Raw genomic sequence first — 16,229 nt, 5'->3', positions numbered from 1 at the left:
TTATTTCCTCCAATAAAATTGTGATGGGCTAAGATTTATCAATATCTGAGCATTTCTAGCCTCCCCTACCCCCCTCCTTTCTTTCTCTGCTCTCATCCCTCCCCTCCCTGATTAAAGGGGTCTCTGGATTTGCCTATTTATTTTGTTCCCTACCTTCTCCCTCCAAAGAAGGTCTTGTTTTTGCCTAACTGGTTTTGGGGGCTTTTAGGCTATATAGAATATCTAGAGTGTTGTGAACCAGTTAAGAAGTGGGTAAGAGCCTTGGCCAGTGTTGTTCTATGGTTGGAGCATTGGTCCACACACCAAAGGTCACGGGTTCAATCCCCCATCTAAGGCATGTACCCAAGTTGCAGGTTCAATCCCCGGCCCCAGTCGGGACATGTGCCAGAGGGAACCAATCAATGTGTCTCTCTCACATCAATGTTTCTCTCTCTCTCCTGCTCCCTCCCTTCATTCTTCCCTCCCTCTCTTCCACTCTACCTAAAATTCTGTGAATAAAATATCCTTGGGTGAGAATTAACCAATAAATAAATAAATAAATAAATAAATAAATAAAAAGTGGATAGGAGAGGAAAACATTTAGATAAGGGTTGTTGTGGATTCCATGTCCTCTTCATGATGTTTGAAAGTCACAAATAAAGAACATGAGTGATCTTTAAATGTGTTTAGGTTATGAACTGTATTTATTTGACAATGCACCATTTTTAGAATAGAGCACATGGTTATAGCTTTACTAGGGCTCCATTCTCTTCACATTTATGCTGCTGTCCTTTTCCTCAAGGTCCCGGGCTCTCAGAGAACAGGGTTAAGTTTATCATTATCTCCCCAGCACCCTGAGAATGGCCTGGCCCAGCAGAAAGGTTCACAAACATTGAAACTAAAGAGTGGTTAAGTAATCCAGGGCTCAGGCAACTGACTCCACTCCAAGGAGTGTTCTATCCACTGTCCGTCGGAGGCTTTGCTCATAGTCTGTCTGTCTGTCTCTCTCTCTCATTGCAGAAGGCGGACCTGGCTGTGGCCCCCCTGACCATCACCCATGTGCGCGAGAAGGCCATTGACTTCTCCAAGCCCTTCATGACGCTCGGTGTCAGCATCCTATATCGCAAGCCCAACGGCACCAACCCCAGTGTCTTCTCCTTCCTCAACCCCCTGTCCCCTGACATCTGGATGTATGTGCTGCTCGCCTACCTGGGTGTCAGCTGTGTCCTCTTCGTCATCGCCAGGTAAGGGCAATGCCATGGCCAGAGCTCTGGCCCAAGGTTGAAGGTTTAGGAAGCCACGCATGTCTCCACTCATCCACTGCTATGCATTCTCCTCTCTCCTTCTCTGAAGCTCGGATCCCTTTATGACCCTCGGGGAATATTCATGGCCCCCAAGCTTGAATCCCCTGTCCTTATCCTGGTCTGTGTATATGACTCTGAGAAGCAGTTCTTGCACCCCAGGCCCTATGAGCAGGCTTGGGGAGGTGAAGTCACTGCCCAGAGCTGAATCATCTGGGCCAGGCACCTAGTCCTGCAAACCCAAGTGCATTGGGTGGCCCAGCAGGCGGCTTGACACTTAAAAAAAGGACTGTGTCCATTTAATCCACAACAGCAGGGGAAACAGTACCACACAGACTCACACACATGCACTCATGCAGAAACATACATACCCACCTGTCTGTAAGACACACTAGCAATACCTTGCACATTTGGTTGTTCAAATGGAAGATGCTAGCACATCCTTGTGGCCGATGGTAGAAGGAGATAACAAGGGACATGTTGATTGAGCTCAGTGTTTACCAAGCATCTAGTGTTTGCCAAGCACCATGCTCTGTCTGGTACAGACATTATATTAGTTACTTCTCACAGCCTCCCAGGAAGAGGAGACATCTGAGGCTCGGAAAGGCTCATACTCGCCAAGGTCATCCTAGCAATAAGTGAACTCGGGTCCCCAAGTGTTTTATCTGTGATCCACATCTCTGGCCACCTGGACATCCGTCCTCTGCCTGGGCCCCAGCTCCCCCTCCCCTTCACAGCTGGGCCCTCTGGCCCCTCCCTCCAGACCCCAGCCCAGCCTCTGCCCTGGTAAATTTTTTCTCTAAACCCTAACAAGGCATGAAGGGAGACTTCTCTGGAGAGGCAATTTGAGATCCAAGGACTTGGTGTTTCAGCCTTTTTTTCTCCTGGGACTTCTTTGAAAACCTTCCCCCCACCCCACTCCCTTCGCTCCCTCCTCCCACACAGAGAAAGACCAAAGGGAAAGATGGCAGGATGAGATTGTCCTGCCTCCAAGCCCTTTGCTGCCTGCCAGCCTGGGGCTGCCTGCCTGCTCAGCCCAGCCCGCAGCCCAGCCCGCCACTGCCACCGCCACCGCCACAGCTCTTGTCTCTAATGGTCTAACAAGCCTTTGAAGGCCAGGAGCCACTCTGCAGCTCTCAGCGTCATTTTAGAGGCTCCAGGGGCCTCTCAGCCCCCCATGCCCTGGAAAACAGCTCAGGTTTTCCAGCATCACTTCTGCCCTTGTGAAGTGCGGCCCCTTCCCCGCCCCCTCCCATTCCTGGCCTTTCATCAGCCGCTGGCAGCCAAGCCTGCTTCCCACCAAGTCCCTCCTGGCCAGGACAGTAGGAACCCCATTCCCAAGGTTAGGCTGGGGAGACTTTGGGGGAAAGACGGGATTTCCGGCACTGCTGGAATGATGACACAGGACACATGAGGTGAGAAGGGAGGAGCAAGGGTCTTGGCCACGGAGCCACAGACAGCATCGTAGTACAATTGTCACATTGTGTAGCACTCACATAGCACAATTCACACGCAACCTGTCGAAATCGTCACAACAGTCCTGTGAGACGGGTATAATTATTCCCACTTTACAGAAGTAGAAACTGGCTCATAGAGGTGAAGTCATTGCCCAAAGTCACAAAGCTTTTTCTTGCAGAGTTAGGCTTCAAATCATGACCTTTCCGAGCTTAAATCAGGGGTGGCAAATGGAGGTGCCGGAGGGACCAGGAAGGAAGCATGAGAAAGTGAAGCAGGCTGAGTGGAGGGAATAGGGAGCGAGGGGATGGAAGCAAACCAGAGGCACACACTTGGTGAACGGGCAGCCGCTACTCAGCTCCCACAGCTGCGCTCGGCAGGATGCTGTGCCAGCGCTGCAGGGTTCGTGATTTTTAGAGAGATTCAGACTTTAACGTGACACCTCTTGGCTTTTATATGTAGCCACTCATTCGATTTTTTACAACACTGCCAGGGTCAAGCACTGCACATCTGTACGGGGCATGTGGCCCTCGGCCCCATTCTCCACGTGGCCTGTGTCCTTTGGGCCACTGCATGCTGGCTGCTGGAGAGCTGGACACAGCGCCCAGAGCTGGGGCCTGTGAAGGTGGCGAGTTCCCAGATCCTCTCCACGGCATGTGGCTCAGCACAGGGCTGTCTGCCTTGCAAATGGCCAGGCCTGGCTCATGGCGTGAGCATTGAGTAAGGCCTTTTCCTGCCACCAGGATATTCTGCTTCCGGCCACACCAGCCATTCCAGCCTCTTGGGGACTTCCCCAGGGTGTCTCTGTCTCTCAGAGGCTCTAGCTTCCCCCACCCTTCATTTCCTCCACGGGAACTTGGGCCATACACAAAGACGATGCCCCCACCTGTCAGGACTTCTCCTCCTCAGAAGGCCGTGGGGGGCTTAAAGTAACAATTTCTCCCTGTCATACATGCATTTGTATCTTGAGAGAAAAAAATCTTAAAAATTTGATAGCGCATTGTTCTCTCCCGCGGGGTGGGATCCCAGAGTACTTTTACTTTCTCACGGTATTCTATGCTGTTTGGATGCTTTACGAAGAATGTACTTTACTTTTGTTTTTACTTTATGTTTGTAAGTAATATATGAATAATTAAGAATATAAATAAATAACAAAAAATAGTAATAAATAATGATAAATGAATAAATACTATTACAAATAATTCAAAAGCCCATTCTCATTTTTAAAAATGTATACTATACGCCTGACCGGAGTGGCTCAGTTGGTTGAGCTCTGTCCTGTACACCAAAAGGTTGCTGGTTTGATACCCAGTCAGGGCATAAGACCAGGTTCCAGGTTTGATCACCAGTCGGGGCACCTATGGAAGGCAGCCTATCCATGTTTCTCTCTCTCTCTCCCCCCCTCCCTTCGTCCTCCCTCCCATCCTCTCTCTAAGCGTGTCCTCGGGTGAGGATTAAAAAAATGAAAATTCATATAATACATATAGAGCAAAAGGCTTCCCTAAAATTCCTCTGCCATTCTGAATTCCCTCCCCAGAGGAAAACACTGATACTTTTTAGAATTGGATTCTTCCAGATGTTTTCTATGCATTTAAATACAAATGTACATAAAGAGGTAGAGAGCTGTGTCTTCGGGACTCTATTTACATAAATGCGATCCTATTGTTTGTATTTTTATCACTCTTTTTTTTAACCAAACGTGTGTTGAAGATCTTTCTCTGTCGGTACATCTAGAAGTATCTCGTTCTCCCCATCAGCTGCATGATATTTCAGAGCACGGTGTGGCATAGCTGATTTCATCGTTCCTCTATTGAAGGACATTTCAGCTGTTTCCCGTTTTTTTGCTATTACAAGCAGTGCTTTGATAAACACCTCCGTGCGCTTCTCTTTATGCTCGTGTAGTCGTGTTTTCTCTAGGATGGATAATGAGTCTCAAAATTGCTAGGTTGGAGGGCCTGTGCACTTTTAATTTTAAGAGATGCTACTGAATTACTTTTATAACCAGCAAGAGCCACTAACCATAAAGAATGAAACAAAACGGCCCTGATTTCCCATCCCTGCCTCCCCAGCAGAACAATGAGGAAATGGATGCTCAAGTGGTCAACACTTCAGTGTTCGCTAAACCACCAGCTGGTGTGATGGCCATCCCTCCCTCCTGTCGCCCTGCAGCTCAGCCTCACTGCTCCCCTGTCCTCCCGCAGGTTCAGCCCTTACGAGTGGTATGATGCTCACCCCTGCAACCCTGGCTCTGAAGTGGTGGAAAACAATTTCACTCTGCTGAACAGCTTCTGGTTCGGAATGGGGTCCCTGATGCAGCAAGGTATGTGGCCCCTCCCCAGGGGGAGTCTCCACTCCCCAGGGGACCTCTCCTCCCTGGGTGTGCAGGGGGATGGGAGGGCTCAGCCTTTATGGAGTCAGCAGAGTCAGCCCACCCTCCAGGACAGCCTCAGACCTGCTGAGCCATCACGGGTTTGGCGACACCTGGGCACCCAGGTGTGTGCCCTTGCCCCAGGGCCCCACCCTTCACCACTGCTGTTTCTGGGCCAGCTCAAGCTCTAGGGTTAAAGAAGATAAGCTGCCCCCACCCATGTCATGCAGGGCTCATCCCCAGCTCCTCCTGCTCCAACTGAGGTGGACATAGAGCATCCTTCTTACTGAGGCTGACCCACCGATGGCCTCACCACCACAGCATCGGGCTGAACAAAGTTGGGCTGAGGAGGGGGAGAGCGGAGGCAGGGAGGCTGGATGGGAGGCCATTGCAGGAAGGAGATGGTGAGATCTGAACTGGGGTAGTGGCCATGGGGATAAAAGACAAAGATGGACTAAGAGGATGTCAGGATGCTGCAGGAACAGGATTCCATGACCGCCTGGCTGTGGGGAGCCTGGGAGGAGGAAGGGCCATGTCTGAGGTTGGACTTCAGCCTGAATGCATGAGAGGTGGGATACGTGGAAGGACACCGGTCCTTACATCCTCTCGAGGGAGGGCCGTGTACCTGGCCCTGGGCTGGTGGCCCACTCTTTGGAAACACGTGCAGCTGCTCAAATATCTCAGAAAGCAGAGTGTCTGCTCCAGCTTCAAGGATGTGGGAAGAGACACCCTGGGCTGGAGGTGGCACCGGGAACAGGGCCCCCAGCCAGCAAACACCCTCAGGGAGAACATGTGCCCATTGCTTCTGCCTATCAGTCCAGAGCCTCGTATCTTGGGAAATGGGGGAACCCAAACCTCTAGGGTCCCACTAAGGGACATCGGGTGACAAGGGAGCATGGCTCAGAGGGAAGATGATCCCAAGAAAATGTCCTTGTCCCTCACTCATCCATGTGTATCCTCAAGGCCCAGCACAAACCCTGGTCCTCAGTAGACATCCACCAGCAAATGCTGAATGGGTGGATAAATGAGTGAGTGAGTGTTATTATCCCAGTGGGTCCTGAGTGCCCACTCCCTGCCAAGCCCTGTGCTGGGCGCTTGAATGAAGAAGGATGAGGAAAGATAAATACTGCGCCTGCCGGCCTCCCCGATGATTTCCCATCCATGACAGAGCCCGGGGTAGGGACTAGGGCCTGGGTAGGGGTCCAACAGAGCCTGGCAAAGCTCACCAAGCAAACAACTAAGTCATTCTCCCCTTGGGGCAGCTCTAGCCCTCCAGTCTGGGGGAGAGCCAGGTCGGGGGGGGGGGGCTGGGGGGCTGGCTGGTGAGGAAGCTGAGGAGCTGGTGGGAAGTGACAGGCAGCTCTCAAGGGAAGTGCCTCGAGCTGTCCCCGCTATTAATGAGTGTCCTGAAGCCTCACCTTGCTTCTTCGTCCATCATCTTTGCGCAGTGACAGTTGGGAAAGACCTGGAAACCCCTCAGTGCAGTAATAGCCTCTCTTCTTCGTCTCCTGCTGCTATTCAAAGCCCTGGCCCCTTGTGTATTCCCGCAAGGTTTTCATTAAGAGGGAGAGAAATAGTTGTGTATTTGAAAACCTCTCCCTTGAGTGATTTCTTTGATAAAGAAAAAAAATCATCCATATCAAAGCAGACGCTTTTCAGATTGCAGGTCCAAATATTCTGAAAAGTTCAGGAGTCACTTGCTATTTAAATCTCTTGAAAGCCGCCCAGTTAATTACTTCAGTTAGAAGGTTTCGTCTAAATTGTGCTCCACACCCAAGGTCGGGGAGGAAGAGTTATCTATTTCTGCAAAGAGCTTCAAAAAATGTTGATTTTCTCTTCCTGCAAAGCCCCACATAGCAATCTTGTATTTGTATACCAATTGTATTTCCAACACAATTTCTCCTCAAATTATATCATCGCAGCATCGCGGTATTTGTGTGAGGCTGGCAAGAGGAGGGACAGTTCCTCCTGCTTTGCAGAGTCCCAGAGAGGGGAGGTGTCTGGCCCAAGATCATGCAGAGAGTCAGGAGCAGAATTCACTACAGGACCTAGGGGTCCTGACTCCCAGGTGTTCAGAACCTGGGGCCATGCAGGGGCCCGTGGACATGCATCAGAGGTTCTGTCAGGCCTGTGAAATGCTGCCCATGTGCCTGTGGTTCTAGAGCAGCAGTTCTTAAACTTCAGCCTGATTGGAATCACCTGGAGGGCTCATCAAGCCCCGGTTGTGTGGCGCCACCCCTGAGGTTACTGGTTTAGTAAGTCCTGGGATGGGGCCTGAGAATATGCATTGCTAATGAGTTCCCAGGTGATGCTGATGCTGCTGGCCCAGGGCCCACAGTTTGACAACACTGGTCGAGGGTAAGGGCCTCGGCTTTCATTCGCTTGTCAGTGGAGTCCCCGACCCAGAGGACATGAGCAGCCCTGGTCTGGACATTGTCAGAGACCACCTGCCTCTTCCCTTCTCCCAGGGTCTGAACTGATGCCCAAAGCCCTGTCCACGCGCATCATCGGTGGCATCTGGTGGTTCTTCACGCTCATCATCATCTCCTCCTACACGGCCAACCTGGCCGCCTTCCTGACCGTGGAACGCATGGAATCGCCCATCGACTCTGCGGATGACCTGGCCAAGCAAACCAAAATCGAGTATGGGGCGGTCAAGGACGGGGCCACCATGACCTTCTTCAAGGTGAGGCCCTCTCCCTTCCACTGCAGCACCACAAGCTGACCCTTTACTGGCCTTCCCTAACCACACAGAGACAGGGCCAGAAATCCCCAGGGCTTCGTCCCTCCCTGTTGGGGATCATTAACTTTTGGGAGTGATGGTGATGTGGCCACCTGGGTTGGTCCCAACATAGATCCTAGAAGTTTTCATGCCTGGGACAAGCAGTGTGAGTGTGCATTATTTCCTTAAATCATCAGAGGGCAGGTGGGGAGACGAGGCTGGAGGAGGAAGTGAGGCCAGATGCAAAAACAGGCCCCAGGACCAGTGGCATCCTTGCCCTTGACTTTGGGTGTCAGTGGCATCCATCTCCATGAGGCTGGCCTGGGCTTGGGGTGAGCTCTTTACCACTTAGATGGCAGCAGGAGGCACGTCCTCCTCTATTCCTTGGAAGAGAGTGTTTACAAACATTCCTTGGCGTGTTACACTCTAAGAATACTGGCGTCCAGAAAAAGCCGCTGTCACCTGCTCAGGTTACTGCTCTTATGGGAATCTGGCCATGACTTTGCTGCTCCTCCTGCTTTGTAAGGTATTGGCTCAGTTCCCAGTGTTTCTATACCTTCTGCTGAGGGTTGACAGGCTGATTCTGAAAACCAGTAGCTGTAAATGTTATTCTGAAAATTAAAGTGATAATAACAACAGCTACCACCACCAAGAGTTCACAGCAAGCCAGGCGCTGTGCTAAATGATTGCCTCATTTAACCTTCATGACAAATCCTGTGAGTAGGTACTACTTCCACTCTACACATGTGGAAACTGAGGCTCAGAGTAGTTAAGTGACTTGTCCAAGGACTCACAGCTGAAGAAGCCAGATGCTGACCCAGGTCTGCCTTCCTCCAAGGCCCATGGTGTAGGCCATGGCTCTCAGACTTGGGTGTGCATCCAAATCACCGGCAAGGCTGGGCAAACCCAGGTTGCTGGGCCTCACTCTCAGAGTTTCTGGGTCAGTGGGCCTAGGGTGGGGCCAAGAATGTGCATTCCCAACAAGTTCCCAGGTGATGCTGCTCGTCCAGGGACCACACTTTGAGAACCACTGTCCCAACTATTTCTCAGAAAAGGTCAGGATTTGGAACTCTGGGGCTATAGGTCCATTTGTTCATTCATTTACGTGTTAGTCAGCTGTTCTCCATCAGTCTGAAAGTCTGGGGTATGTCCCTTTCCTCTGGGCCCTGGCTCCCCAGCCCCAGCCCTTGCCTCCTGCCAGGCTAATCCTCTGAGGGAAGAATTGAGCTTCCAATGGGGCCTGAGTGAGGAGAGAAGAGGGGGTTGGTGGGAAAGCCTTCTGCTTCCTGGGCACCGGAGCCCCACCAGGACTCTGTCCCACCCCTACTCCCCCGGTCCCTCCTTGAGGGTGGAAGCACCTGCTTAGCAAAGAGAAAAGAGGGAGGAAAGGGGCTCCTGTCTCAGATGTTGCTACTGCCACTGTGAAACGGCAGACGTGGCCTTCCTCAGAGGGCAATACCATGTATTTAGAGTGAAGGAAAGAGAAAAGTGTGGTCATAGGCACATTAGGAGTGCTCTGGGACCCTATGTTTGTTCATGAGTGTGAGCAGTATGTGAGCATATGTTACATGAATGCATACATATAGCAATATATAATACATGTATGTGTGGACACTTGTGCCCATGCACAGAGTCTGCTTGTGTGGGAGCATGTGTGTTTGTGTGTGAACATGAGTATCTGCACATATGTGTGTGTACTGGTGAGCATATGTGTATATGTATCTCTGTGACCTGGGTGTGTGGATATGTGCTTATAAATGTCTACAAGTGTGTGCCATATATGTGTGTGTGTGTGTGTGTGTGTGTGAAGAATATATGCATGTCCATCTGTTTAAATGTCCCCACGGGTGTGCCTAAATTAGTGTGAGTGGGAGGATGTGCCTATGTGTGTGTGATTGCTCATGTGTTGTGTAACGGTCCATTCATGTGTGTGTAATAGCTTTTGTGTGCATGTGATAGCCCCTGCATGCATGTGTGTCTACATGTATTTGTAATGGTCCATGTATGAGTGTGCATGTATGCATGTGTGTGCATGTGCCTGCTTGTGCCTATCCTCAGGCTGTGGCCCAGCCCTTTGACTGTGCCAGAGCATCTCTCATGCATTTCTCATGAGCGCGTCTCCAAGCAGGGCTCCCGATCAAAGGGAAGCAGCATAAATAAGGCCGGTGCAGGCTCATTGCCGCTGATTGGATGTCCTTGCCTCCCTCCATTCTAAGATGCTCAGATTGGCTTCCTGGAGCCTAGTCCCAGCTCCCCACTGAGCCGCTGTCCTCGGCATCAAGCAGCACCTCCTGCAGCCTGCTCTGCCCTCACCCACCGTCTCTGCAAATGGCACAGTGAGGAGGACAGTGGAGGGACTCAGATGCTGCCACCCAGCTGAGATGCTGGGGCTCAAGGGCCTGTCCTCATAAGGGCCTTCAGCCAGAAACAGCAACTCCATGTCCCCTCGCAGGACCAACTCCACTTCCTTACTCTTCTGATCCCCAATTAATTCCCCTTGAAGTCCGGCCTTCCTGTCTCCTGCTTTAATTCCGGTGATGCTCTCCTTGTCCAGGCTGCCTTTCATTGGCAGCAGCAGTGGGACTGCTATGTAGGCGGAGAGGACCTGAGTGTGGGTACATTAGCCCCGGCCCACATGAGGAGCTGAACACACACAGCACCCTCCCTGAAGATCCCTGGACAAACTTATTTCCCCCTGCCCCTCTTCCCTCCATAGTCACACCTCCCCCATCCCAGGCCAGGTTATAGCCTCATTGTCACTTTCACGTTAGAGCTGGAAGAAAACCTGAGTTTAACCTAGAGAAACCGAGGGGCTGGATGATTGGCCCATGATCACACAGCAGATTGGTGGTGGAACTGGGACGTAAGGTCGGATGTTCTCTCTGCACACGAAGTGCCCTCTCTCACACCCACTCTGGGGTCTTCTTCTGGAGCGGTTGTCCCTCCCCTGCCGGTGAGTGGACATGGCCCGGTTGGCACTGGGTTTGAACAGGGATCAGTGCCAGGAGTACTCACAGGATGTCTAGGAGACATTGGCAAAGTCAACAAGAATGGTAACATTTATTGAGCACTTACTAGGTGCCAGGCAGTGTCACAAGCACTTTGCCTGTACAGTGGTCCCTCCTTATTCACAGGGACACATTCCAAGACCCCCAGTGGATGTCTGAAACCACAGATAGTACAGAACCCTGTATGTACTATGATTTTTCCTAGACATGCATGTAATTTACAGCTCCTCTTGGGCATATCCAAATTGGTAGCATCACTACTCTCGCGCTTTGGGGCCATTATTAAGCAAAATAAGGGTTACTTAAACACAAGCACTGTGACTGCATGACAGTCGGTCTGATAACTGGGACGGCCACTAAGTGACTAACTGTGGAGCATATGCAGCATGCGTGTGCTGGACAAAGGGACAGCTCATGTTCTGCACAGGACGAAGCAGGAACGCTCGAGATTTCATCACACTACTCAGAACAATGTGCAATTTAAAACACATGCATCGCTTATTTATGGAATTTTCCACTTAATATTTTAGGACCATGGTTGACCGTGGGTAACTGAAACCGCGGATAAGGGAGGACTATTGTTTTCACCCACATCGTTCACTCAACAGTGTTAGAAGGCCCTAACTGTTATTATCACCTCCATCTTGCACATGATGAAAGTAGCCTCAGAAAGTAACCTGATTAACACTGACTTGCCCAGCATCAAGCTAGTGAAAGGCAGAGGTGGGATTTGAACCCAAGCCCTCTGGCTCTAATGCCTGTGCTCTTTGTCACTGTGTCCATAGCACCTCCCTAAAGAGCCAGGCAGTCCAGGAGTCAGTTGGGCAAGAGTGAAGCCACAGTCAGTTGAGCCAGATCACCAGCCTAGAACAGTTGCTCAAATAATAAATGAGACTGTCTATCTGATAACCAAGTGTGTGTGTGTGTGTTCATGTGTGCCCTTGTTGAATTAAAGGATGGAATTAAAAGATGACAGGAGCCGAGTGCGGCAAATGCAGGAGGCCTGTTGAGGACAGGAACCGAGCAGGGGGCACCCCTGAGTGTCCCAGAGTCCAGGGCAGATGAACTTCAATGCTGAGGTTAACCTGTGTTCCTGCTTAGGCTGAAATAGAACTCAGTGGGGAGAACCCATTCCTGTCCAAAGGCAACGGCAGCAAGTGGGGTGTTGGGCTCTCTCGGGGGAGCTCCCCTCCCCCACCCTGCAGCCCAGGAGAAGCACGGCTGGAGGTAGCCCCATCATTCCAAAGGAAACTTCATTTGAAGAGTTGTCAGGAGCGGCGGACATCACAAACAGCGTCTCCTGTGTTGTCCTCCCTCGGTCTTAGAAGAGGAAAATTAATTAGGAGATAAAACAGGAGGCCTTTGAAAGCACCGGTTGGCTGTAACAATATGTAGGCAAAACGTAAAGGAGAACTTGGGGGAAGCGGGCTCTTTGTGGGAGGGCTGGGCAGCTGTGAAGGGAGAAGCTATCAGAAGACAGCTTCTCCCAAGAGTGAGCCCTCTTTGGAGTTGGGGTCGGGGAGGCACAGAACACGTGGGTAGGAGAGCCGCTTCGGAAAGAGGTGGGAGTTAGGGGCCATGAGTTTCAGGCTCTCTGGGTCCCTGGCATTGCCAAGCCCTCCCCCTTGTGCAGCCTTGCCCTGTCCTAGCACCGGAGCCTGGCAGGCGCTTGGAGAAGCCATTCAGTCCACCACCCTCACCCCCTCTCAGCTGTTTGGCATTCCTCTGTGAGCTGGAGGGCTCAGGGGCACTCCCTGGCCTCAGCTTCCGTTTCTTCCGCTCTGTCTGCCTGCCTCTCTGATGGTGCCTTCTCCCTGTTTTCCATCGATAGTGGGGTGGGAAGACCAAAATGCAATGACCAGGCGGAGCTTGGTGGGGTGCCCCTGGCACAGTCAAGTCGCATCAGTCTTAAAGTCAGACCGACCAGGACTGGAGTCGTGGGTGTTGTCTCTTCTGGGTGACCTTGGGCAAGTCACATCACTTCTCCGAGCCTGAATTTGCTCACCTGGATGACATGGATACTGATTCCCACCATATGACCATTAGTGAGAGGATTCAATGAGCTGCCGTGGTGCAGTGGTTAGCGCAGTGCCAGCCACACAGGAACACATAAGTCCCAGGCTCTCTCCTCTGGATGTTGCTCCAGTTGGCTGGCCCAGCCGATAGGGCAGCAGGCTGGACCTTTTTCTCCTATTGCCCCAAAGTCCCAAAAGTACATTGGAAGGAGTCCAGGCAGGGGGCACCGGGGGACTTCCCATTCTCCCGGGTCCTTCAGGACTGGGCCTTTGGGGAGGTCATGGTGCCTCTGTCACAGGATGGCCATCTGCCTCTGCACAGAGCTAAGCACTTGAGGAGGTACCCAGAGGTCAGAACAGAGCAGAGCCATAGTGGGCCGAGGAGCAACGGCAGGTGCAGGGGGAGGGCCCGTGATGCTGGCAGTGATTGAAAACTCAGTTACTGAGGACCTCTCTGTGCCTTCGTTTTCTCATCTATGAAATGGGTGTAATAATAGTGCCCATCTCCTATAGTTACTGAGATGATTAAATGGGAGAATTCACATAAACAGCTTGGAACTGTGCCCGACACAGTACATGTGCCATAAACACTATTTTGATTGTTGATTGTTGGAACCGGTGATACACAGGCCTCTTCAGCCACAGAGATCTTTGCATTTAAAAAATTCACATTTCCAGCTTCTTGAAAGTGTGAAAGACGGAGCATCACAGAGCCGGCTCTTCCGCGAAGCAACAATTGTCAGGAGCTGAGAGCCGATAGCGCTCTCCAGTTTATCAAAATTCCACTCAGCATTCTTTACTTATTACAATGCCATGTGTGGCTCCTGTCAGCATTCGCTGAGTATTGTGTCATTATAGTCTATAGCAACTCTGTACTACAGAAGTTATTGTCCCCAATTTCTAGGTGAGAAAACTGAGCCTTTTGAAGAGAATTAAAGAGCCTTAAAGAAAATAATAACTCCAGGCACTTATTGAGCACTTCATGGGCCAGGCTCTGTGCTAAGCTAACCCCCATTTTACAGATGTGCAAAGTGAGGCTCAGAGATGTGCTGTCACTTGCCCGTGGTTACAGAAGGAGCTGGCATTTGAAACCAGAGTTCATACCGTGGAGCTGACCCCTCCCACCACCACCTCCACCCCCATCTGCAGCCCTCACCTCCTGACTCCCCCCTTCAGGGCCCAGCCTGCAGCCCCACACGGGCAAGCCTGGGGGGCATGTGCAGACAACAGGGGCTGCTGCTGGGTAGCCTGTGGGCGGCGGGGGAGGGGGGAAGTCAGCAGTCTGACCTGGCCAGGCAGGCAGAAGCAGCGGACTTAGGGAGACCTCCTGGTTCCCACAGAAATAAGCCAAGAGACATGATTAACTGCTCGAGTAGGAAGATCCAATAAAGCCAAAGACTCCACACCCAGGGATAAGAAAGCTAATTACTGTAGGAAAGGTCTCCTTTCCAACAGGGAAAGTACCCCCGGTCTCACATGGAATCACATTGCCACACGCTCCCTGGGATTCAGCTCCCTTCAGAACTGATATATTTATATATATACACGTACGTACATTTTCTTGTACAGAAATGTTAAATTCTCAAGATGAAGTATCTTCGGTTGGGGAAAATCAATTTACTCCTTTGAGGAGGCTGCAATTGAAAGTCGTGAGCCTGAAACTTACTTTCTTGCCAATTTTACTGATAAAAAAGTCTCTTCATCCTGGCACATCTCCCTGAATAGCTGCTCCAAACAATTCCATTAATTGATTTGAGTGACTGGCCCTGAAGCAAGGCTTATTAAGGCTCCCAGCGGAGCTGGGGCAGGCAGGATGACTCCGGAGCCATAGGTGTGTGAGACTCCATTCCCTGGTGGTGACCACAGCTTGGTCCAGTGATAGGAGCTCAGGCCTCTGGTAGCCGGGCCAAGGGAGATGGGACAGAGGCCTGAGATTCCAGGAGGGACCCTACATGCATCCCTGCTTGTCTCAGACATGCCAGAGGGAAGCTTTTCAGGGATGTGTCTGGAATCACAGATTCACCGAAGGACAGAGCAGAGCGTAAGGAAGACAAGGACCATGAGTGAGGGTGTTTGCGATGGGGGCCCAAGATATAGGACAAGCATAGTGGGTGGGCATGCTAGGGAAGTGAATTCAAGCCCTCTGCCTAAAGGTGGCCAAGGCAGTGACTTTGCTGACACTGGGGCTGGCAGAGAAGGGCCTCTTGAAACCAGCATCGCCTCCGGCTTCCTGCCTTATTGTCACTTCTCACCTTAACTGGCCAAGCTCTCTGGTGTCCTTTCCCATCTTTCTCATTCTGTTCCTTTACCCACAGAGGCTTTTATGTGTCTTTTCAAAAAGCCTATCGCCTTAACACTCCCTCAAACCCCCAACGGAAATGTTGTCTCCTTTTATGGTTAGTGTGACTGGAAAGAGCCTGTGTCTTGATGACAGACAAGCGTACATATAGGAGGAATGGGGTGTTAGAGGGAGGATGCAGGGAGGAGTTTGCAGAATAAGGAGAAGTTCTTGTTATATTGTGAGACACAAGGAATAGGGCAGGGCTTCCTGAATGTTTCATTGTCAAGTTACTTTTGCCAGGCTTGAGATTTTACCTGTGGCTGACTATGTGCACAGGAGAGTGAGTGGGTAACATGGGTGAGGTGGAGAGTTGGATGGATGGATGGACAGATAGCTGGCTAGATGGATGAATGGAAGGATAAATAGGTAAAAGGCTAGGTGGGTGGTCGGATAGTTAGTTGAATAAATTAGTAGATAATGTGTGAGCAAATGGATGAGCACATGAACATAATAAAGGAGGGTATGATGGATGGTTGGATTGCATGCATGCACTGGAGGTATAAAGGAGCCCTGGTGTCCAGCTCTGGTAGAAGAAGGAGAATTCGGAAAGCAGGAGGGACCTGGATGGAAAAGGAGCTGAGGTGCTGGAGTCACTGAAGGGAGAGTAGTGCTTAGTTACCATAACCAGGTGGGTAGAGAATCTGAGGAATATGTGTACCTGGTAAGCAGGGATGATAGGACTTAGATGGGCTGATTAAAGGAATAGTTAGAATTGATTATCTGAAAAAACAATTATTGGGAACAGAAATAGCTTGTGTGAGTATGTGTGTAAGAGAGTGTGTCGGTTATCTATAGCTGTGTAACAAATGACCCAAAAGTTAGTGTCTTAAAACAACATTTATGGTCTCACAGTCTGTGGGTCAGGGTTCAGCACAGCTTGATTGGGCCCTCTTGATTGGTTGTCTCATGAGCCACATTCAAGGTGTTGGCTAATGCTGCTCCACTTCCAAGCTCCCCAAAGTGACTGTTGGCAGGATTCAGTTCCTCCGTGTCTGTTCTCACTGACCATTAGCTGGAGGCTGTCCTTCGTTCCTGGCCAT

The 16,229-nt window shown here is 50.9% G+C and overlaps 1 protein-coding gene across 3 annotated transcripts in view; it reads left to right on the top strand.

The window, feature by feature from the left end:
- GRIK3 (glutamate ionotropic receptor kainate type subunit 3) overlaps positions 1 to 16,229 on the top strand; it is a 206,839-nt gene that overhangs the window by 178,645 nt on the left and 11,965 nt on the right. For all 3 annotated transcript variants that reach the window (XR_013959835.1, XM_080654206.1, XM_080654207.1), the window contains exons 11-13: positions 1,000 to 1,223; positions 4,937 to 5,055; positions 7,572 to 7,789. Coding sequence is in view for 2 of the 3 variants with exons in the window: in XM_080654206.1 (XP_080510332.1) it covers positions 1,000 to 1,223; positions 4,937 to 5,055; positions 7,572 to 7,789 (561 nt within the window). In the remaining variant the exon portion in view is untranslated. The remainder of the gene's footprint in view (positions 1 to 999; positions 1,224 to 4,936; positions 5,056 to 7,571; positions 7,790 to 16,229) is intronic.

Source organism: Plecotus auritus, assembly GCF_963455305.1.
Source record: "Plecotus auritus genome assembly, chromosome: 2".
Classification (NCBI taxonomy): Eukaryota; Metazoa; Chordata; class Mammalia; order Chiroptera; family Vespertilionidae; genus Plecotus; species Plecotus auritus.
The sequence above is the reverse complement of the archived record's forward strand: the minus strand, read 5'-3'. Positions and strand labels throughout refer to the sequence as shown.